This window comes from Mytilus trossulus, unplaced genomic scaffold (assembly GCF_036588685.1).
Source record: "Mytilus trossulus isolate FHL-02 unplaced genomic scaffold, PNRI_Mtr1.1.1.hap1 h1tg001028l__unscaffolded, whole genome shotgun sequence".
Lineage (NCBI taxonomy): Eukaryota > Metazoa > Mollusca > Bivalvia > Mytilida > Mytilidae > Mytilus > Mytilus trossulus.
The window spans coordinates 2,548-11,085 of NW_026963607.1; the positions used below are offsets into that span (position 1 = coordinate 2,548).

General features: G+C 31.9%; 1 protein-coding gene across 1 annotated transcript; it reads left to right on the top strand.

The window, feature by feature from the left end:
• Positions 1 to 811: 811 nt before the first annotated feature.
• On the top strand, positions 812 to 6,782 carry LOC134703433 (whey acidic protein-like; the record flags this gene model as incomplete). Its single annotated transcript, XM_063563487.1, has 6 exons — positions 812 to 849; positions 1,719 to 1,830; positions 3,991 to 4,049; positions 4,896 to 5,010; positions 5,606 to 5,664; positions 6,677 to 6,782. Coding segments are annotated over 6 exons (489 nt in total), but the record flags the coding sequence as incomplete, so codon positions are not given.
• Between the last annotated feature and the right edge of the window lie 1,756 nt (positions 6,783 to 8,538).

An 8,538-nucleotide genomic window follows, 5' to 3' on the forward strand; every position in this document is an offset into this window, starting at 1 on the left:
AAAATCACCAAAATACTGAACTACGAGGAAAATCCAATCGGAAAGTCCCTAATCACATGGCAAAATCAAATGAAAAAACACTAAACAAATAGACAACAACTGTCATATTCCGAACGTGGTACAGGCATTTTCAAATGTAGAAAATGGTGGATTGAACCTGGTTTTATAGCGCTAAACTTCTCACTTGTACGACAGTCTCATCAAAATCTATTATATTTTCTACGATGCGTGAACAAAAGACATAAGTAAATTAGTCAAAATATGGGTACAGCAGTCATCACTGTGTTACAATCGTAAAACAAAACATCTATCAAAAAAGCACAAAAGCATCTATCAAATTAAAAACATATTAAAATGACTGAGAAAAAGTTTCACGTTATGGTCTTTATCAAATCAACGGAACTGTCTCGTGAAAAAACGGGTATAAAAGCCCTGTATAATAATTTTGGTTAACCAATTCAAATTAAGAACTCACAAGTTTTTGTATATAGAGTTTTAGTTGTTTGTGTGTGGATAGGGATAACAATTAAATAATATAACTTTGATAAGTATTAACGAAATGCATTTTTTTGCATTTTTTCTATATACCAAATTTTTTCACTTTTTACACAAATCTGACAAACGTTTTGCAAATATTCGTAGCGATACCTAAAATTAAAATTTTTGACATATTTACTCTTTACACACATGAAGGTTCATTTAATTCACTGAGCCATTGATTGCCAATTAAACAAATATCTTGAAATATACGATTCCATTTTCTTCGATTCCGTAATATTATATTGTTTCTTTTTGGTTTTTATATTTTTAGACTCCATGTGCTGCCCAAAGGAATGCGGAAAAGAATGTGTAAGTACTTTTTGCTTAATTAACAAAAAAAAGTCATTGTCTCGTTCGTTTTAAATATTTCCATACAACATCCATGTAACAATTCGAAATCCATAATTGATCCCGCCCGTATCCCAGAATGTGACCTACCGAATGTGACGTATTACCGGATGCATACTTACATGAGCAACGCGATCGATAGTACATGTCACGAAGGATATGTAAAGACAAACATACCATTCAAATCAGGTTTCATTAGGTTAGTGCTGAAAGTTATTAGTGTTCTGTGAGTGTGGGTGAATCTTTGGTATGTTTCGCTTCTTTTCCAAAAATGGCTAAAATAAGACAACAAATTATACAGGAAAGACAGTGTTGTAACATTTAAACGATAAGTTTGCTTCAATAAAGGCAACATAGTTTTTCGATGTTCAAATACATACAGTTAAACGTGAAAGTAAAAAAACAGTTGGCAAAGTTTCCAATTTGTCTTACTGAAAGTGAGCAATTCACGATTCAAAAGTGACGTGGGAGTCTTTGTAATGTTTACAAACGAAACCTATACTTTGAAACCACATCATCTTTTCATATTTGAGATACAGCACAAACTCGTGAAATCACTAAGACTTTTGCTGTACTAGTGCTATTTTACTATTTTTATATTGTAATGACTTTAAAGAAAACCCTTATGACGTATTAAATTTAAATTTTGATTGATAAGCAATTCTATAAAACAAAAGAGATAAAGTAAGGAGTAGTTGTAAGTGGAATGTCCACCAACGATGAGTTAATAAAGTGTTAAAAAGCTCAACTAAAGTCGAACTAATCTGTAATATCAAAAGTGATATATATGTACATGCATATAGATATTCCCTTTTCAATTATAATTTCAGACGGTAAAGCGTAAATATGGACTATGTCCCACTTTTACTGACAAACCATTGAGTTATTGTATGGTAGCTTTCGTTATTTCAAATTGTGGAGGTAATGACGCAGACTGTTCAGGTATGTACCTTGTATAATAGTGATTTCAAAACAAAATAAAAATGCAAACAACCGAAAACAACAAATTTAGAACTACATAAGCTCCGACGGCATCAATTGGTGATTTGATGGTCGCAAGTTAAATGTACTGGCAATGCGTAAGCAAAAACATACGGGTTTTGCGACCATCAAATCATCAATTGACGCCGTCGGAGCTTAGAATGCAATATTGTTATCTCCATTCTAATCAAACTGGGATAAAACAACGTCTATTGATACATTAAAAATCTGCAATACGTTGTCTGCGCTTGTGCGAATGTTTTCATAGCATCAACTGTGAATTGCTGCCAAAATGATTGTGACGTTATCCAATCAAAATAAACGTTACAAACAGTGTTGCATTATAATGATGTATAACGAAGAAAAGAAGAAGGTAAGCAGCGTGTTCACAATTTATGAATTAATAAAAGTATTTCAAATTTCAAATGCAATTACAAATTAAGTATTAATGCTTACAAGATTACATTAAGTGTAAATTATGATCAGATGAGCTTTAGTTTAACGAATGATCAATAACCGCTGTGACTTTTTAACGAGGACCATTGAAAAGAAATTGCAAAAAAAAAGCCTTAAATGAATCCTGATAATTCTTCACTTTACTTTGAAAAAAAAAGGTTCATGTTCAGTTAAAACACGATTGACAAAGGTCGGTGTTTTTTAACGGCAACTTCTTAACTTCTTCCAACAATTATAAATATCCGCCACGAAATAGCCTAAAAAATGACGTTGACAACAACAGTCAATCAATTGTATTCCGGGGTTTTTTTTCAGGTACTAAGAAATGCTGTCCAAATATATGTGGATCTCGACAGTGTAAAGAACCGGCAACAGCAAGTAGCTTAACACAAATTATATTTCACAAGTTTGTGTTTTGATATTCAGGTTATATTTTCCAAATAGCTGTTACAGAAGTTATGAGTGATGGATAAAAAGGTCAAAATAAAGAACAAAATAAGAATATATTTTTTTTAATTTGATGTTAATCCATCTGCAACACAAATCATTGTACATGGTGTACATGGTCTCAGAAAGCCTCGGTTTAAAAAAGTTTTGAATATATTGGTTTTTAGATTGAAAGCAGAACGACTGGTAGGTAAAGTAGACTCTCTAATATTCTTAGTATCATAGAACTTAAAACACCATACTGTGAATTCATTATTATTCGTTTGATACATTTGTGGATGCAACTTGTCGATACAGATAAACCATAAATTGAAATAATCAACAATTTAAGAAGTGTCTTATTGCTAGTATGCACCCTTTTTCGATACAAAAAATAATACATTGTATCTACGAAATTAATCAATCTACAACAATATATTTATAATTCAAATTTTCCAATCTACATTTGTCTTTTTGATTTTTCTAATCTTTAAAAACTAAAAAAATTGTAGAAGCCCCGACCAGAGTGTCCTTCTAGATCTTCTCAAACCAAGGCCGCCGCCTGTCACTTGCACCAATGTAGTCACGATAAGGAATGTACCCAAGGTTAGTACATTAGCTATTAAATACAAGTTAGTTATTGAAATATAAATTCAAAACAACGAACATTTTAGGATTATGTATTTGATTGAAAATCTGATTGAAATCGTCCCTGATCGTCATTATCAGGACATTTAAACATCGTCCCTGATCGTCATTATCAGGACATTTAAACATCGTCCCTGATCGTCATTATCAGGACATTTAAACATCGTCCCTGATCGTCATTATCAGGACATTTAAACATCGTCCCTGATCGTCATTATCAGGACATTTAAACATCGTCCCTGATCGTCATTATCAGGACATTTAAACATCGTCCCTGATCGTCATTATCAGGACATTTAAACATCGTCCCTGATCGTCATTATCAGGACATTTAAACCGATTCCAATGTACTGCTAAGGTAATCCTTTGTGAATTAATTCTTGCTGTGGATTCAACTCAATCGCGAGATTTGGGAAACAGAAAAGCATGCTTGGTATCAGTGCTTAGAACACAAGAATAAATAAATTTACGTTGACCAGGACGATATCTGTTAAGTCATACTTTGTCTAAGCGTCTCTTTTTTTAGTTGCGATGAAACATTCAATCGCCTTATTCATCTTTGAATCAGTTATATTAATTATATTGTTTCAGATCAAATATGTTGTGGCGTTACTTGTGGAATAGGATGTACAGAACCAGTAAAACCGAATGTTAGTTAATATAATCCAAACGTAGTTTGCATCGTAAAGTCTTTTAATCAGTTGTTTTGTTGAAAATCGGATGTTAATTGTACGTTTATGGTTTAAGATGGTTTGCTTAACGATAACCGTCTACCATCAAGACATCGGTTGCCTTAAAGTTGGTAAAACTTTTCATGACGTGGGATGTTTGGTTTTTAATCTCCCGTTACTCCGTTAGTAATTTTATAAAAAGCTGCGTGAGTCAAACGTTTACGCTATTGGCATGTCTAGGTAAACGACTTGTACATTCACCATCACATTATATTTCTATAGCGTTAACCATGTTGAAGATAACAAATTCATTTAGGCATTGAAAGGATGGAATTACTTTAAAATATTTAAAATTTTAAAACTGGTTATCTTTTTGAATTTTGAATTTTGTTTTAAATGAATTTTGTGCTTAAGCTATTTTAAGGGTATATGTGGTCTTATCAATTCGTCTACTGTCATTATGATACGAAACTATGTGGTGGATTCGATCTTAACTTGGAATAAACTAGGATTGACAGTTGTATATCCAATTATGGTGGTTATTTTCGATCACCTACATCAAATCAAAATAGTATCAAATATATACCCACGATCGTGAGGAAGTTATTCATGTAGATTCACTATAAATGTCACCTTGGAAAGTTAAGAAGCATACAATCGGTATGTTTTTTTGCTCACATATGTCATGTATGTTAACTTTAAGACAGGTTTGCCCATACGTATGATTTAAGAAGTGAGTAGCAATGTCGGAACTATAGCTCTATCATTTGTTCTTTTTAATAAATGTAGATCATACAGCATGCATATCTGATTTAACTATTTTAGCCACCAAAACCAAGACAAGGAGTTTGTCCGCCAATTCCTAAAGGGGGTGATCCCAACTTTTGTAACCTTGTAGATGTAAAATATGACTGTGACACGGATTCAGATTGTACGGAAAGTAGGTATACATATCACAATAGTTCATGATAATTCGAGCTAAAAAGCACCTATCTTTGAGGCACCATCACTCAAAAAAAGAAATCAAAAATAATTACAAACATGATATAATTTCAATTAAAATCATAAATACATGTTTTTTTGTACATTGTACATATAGAGGGAGGGTTGACATTTCAACAAACATGTTTAATCTTTCCGTAGTTTACCCCTGTACTAATTCAGGAGCCTCTGGTCTTATTAAGTCTTGAATGATTTTAAATTTTAAAATCATTTTATATATTTCGAAGTTTAGTATGACGTTCATTATCACTGAACTAGAGCACATTTTTGTTTGGGGCCAGACAAAGCACGCCTCTGGGTGTGGGCTATTCTCGCTGCATTGATGACCCATTACTGTGGACACATTGTATTTGTCAAATGATATCCAAAAACAAACTATCTATGGAAAGTTAACAAAATAATTCAATCGATTGGATAGTAAACACAATGTATACTTAAAATATTTTATATTTCAAAATGTTTAGGTTTTTTTTATAATAGCATTTATCAATTGGTATCGCACTTATCTTACTTATCTGTTATTTTTATTTAAGAGAATAAAAAATGTTGTGGGACACCATGTGGGGGACGAGCATGCACTAATCCCATAAAGGTATGTTATTTTTTATAAGGTAAACAGTCATTCCATTTTATAATTAATCATTAAAAATAAAGACTATTTAAAAATTTAAAGAGTATTGAAATAATATAGTAAACATATTTCATACATACACACACGGTTGGTATTGTATAAACAGGCAATTATTCCAAACGTTATGAATTAAGTGTTCAAGAACAGAAAGAAACATAATCTTCAAAAATTTAAAAAAAAAGACAATGGGAGATGTGATTTGATTACCAATGAGACAAATGTTCCAATGATTTGAATATAAGCAACAAAAAGACAATTGTACGGCCTTCAGCAATGAGAAAAATCAATACAGTAAGAGGTGTAAAGTTTGCTATTATATGCCTGACATGTTAAATATGAACAAATCAATTAACAAAACTTATTACCTATAGCAAAAACAATGAACGAAAAAAACATATGACATACATGATCCAACGGCAATTACTTATCTACAGATTCCGGTTTTGAGAAAGGCATTTACAAGGTATGGCGGTATTGAAAATGTTTCCGAGCTCCCAAACCTTTACCTTACTGAGGACAGTTGTTAAACCGCACAGCATATGAACTAACTATATAAATCAGATCGATACAAAGATAAAAAAAAAAAAAAAAAATTTAACAAAAACAAACACCAAACATTGCCTGATACCTTTAATATATATTGCAAGGTGTTAATCCCTTCAGCAAAAAAGACACTATGTACATATTTGAAAGTACTCAAGATTACTGCCAGCTAGTTTTAAATCAATTAAAAGTAAAACAATTATTCATCTAATAATAAAATAGCAATCAGTACATATCCAATATTCAAAAGATTTAGTATAAATACGTCATTAACTGCCAGGAAAAAAACATGTCCTTACGCAATATTAAAGCCAAATCAAATTCGAGTTTGCTTGAGGATGTTTGAACTTACGTTCCTTTATAGTATAATAGATAATGGGAATGGGATCATTCCATAATCACGTTTATTTCTTTTGTTTTTTATTGACAGGGTGATCGTACTGGATGTCCATCGTGTAAAATCCAACCGAGTTTAGGTTGTCCCGCGTGTTTCCAATATCTGCAGCTGTGCAACTCAGACAGGGAGTGTGGTCGAGGTCAGTAAAGTGTTCTAAGAATGTCTTCCATACACTTGTAAAATAAACAGCAATTTTTCAGTTACGCCTTCTATTTAAGAGTTTGCAAGTAATCTTTTTCCCTGAAATTATATCCGTTATACTGTCAAGAAAAACTTTCTGAGTTGGGAAAGGGCGACAACTTTTACTTGTTTTAATTTCTTTAAATATGTTCTTTTATATAAACAGCCAGGTCAGGAAAATGGCCATTGTTATATTATAGTTCGTTTCTGTGTGTGTTACATTTTAATGTTGTGTTATTTTGTGTCGTAGTTCCCCTAATATATTTGATGTGTTTCCCTCATTTGTAGTTTGTAACCCGGATTTGGTTTTTTTCTCAAACGATTAAGAATTGCGAACAGCAGTATACTACTGTTGCTTTTATTCATGACAATATTGATGACCTTTATCGTTGAGCACAAGGACATTTGCAAGTAAACTTTTAAACCTAAATTTATGATATTCAGTAAAAAAAAAGTATCCCTTTAAGGACAAGTTTTAACAACATATGGAATGCATACTGTTAGTCTAATTTAAACAAAAACAATATAAAAAATCTTCATAGCATCCAAATCAAAAACAAACACATAGTTTTGAACTTATTTTATTTGTATATTGTAATTTTTCAGGTCATCTTTGTTGTTTCAACCCTTCATGTGGTACATCATGTAAAAGAACATATGGTCGATGAAACATTCTGTATTGGATATCCATGAGCTTTTTTTTCCTTTATGACATAATTATTTTTTTCAATTATAGAAATAAAAAGAAATATTCAACCAGAATAGTTATTTTATGAATACTTTACAGTCACTTACGACATACACATTATACAATTACCCCATACCCATTACTAGTAACTTAAAAAAATAACACAATTTGAACCATACTATTTATACAATAACACAATACACTATTCAGTTGATACAATTACACCAAACTCTTTATACAAATACATCCTACAACATACACTTAATACAGCAAAACAATACACCATTCGCTTTATACAATTAAATAATACACCATTCACGATTTTCAATTTCACCATACTCCATACCCTTTCGGAGTACATGAGATCATCCCCAGTTTTTAGGTGGGTTCGTGTTGCTTATTCTTTAGTTTTATATTTTTTGTCATGTGTACTACTGTTTGTCTGTTTGTCTTTTCCATTTTAAGCCACGGCGTTGTCAGATTTTTTTCGATTGATGAGTTTGACTGTCCCGCTGGTATCTTTCATCCCTCTTTTTTTACATAACACGTTACGCCTTATACGCCTGATACAATTACACCATACACTATACACATTATACAGTTACCTCATAAACCGTACACCTTATGCAATTATCAAATACACCTTTCACTTTATATATACCATACACAGTTGAAAATTACACCAAATTTCCGATAAATCGTAAGTTTCCTAGCTTTAATTGTTTGATATTTGTCATGCGTGGACATTGCAATATGGATAACTTAAAAGAAGAGTTGTCTCATTGGCACTCATATTTCACTGTTTAAGACAGAACCGTGCCCTACTGGTCCTAATTCTCTACATTGTTTGATATCTGGTGGAGAGTTGTTTCCTTGGCAAACATTTCTGGCATGTATAACAGTATCTATCATAGATAGAGGGATTCCTTCAGCTATATATTATTTAACATTTTTCTGATCATTAAGGATTGGAAGCATTTTTTTGTGCATAAATAAACCGTTAGTTTTCCGTTTGAATTGTTTTACA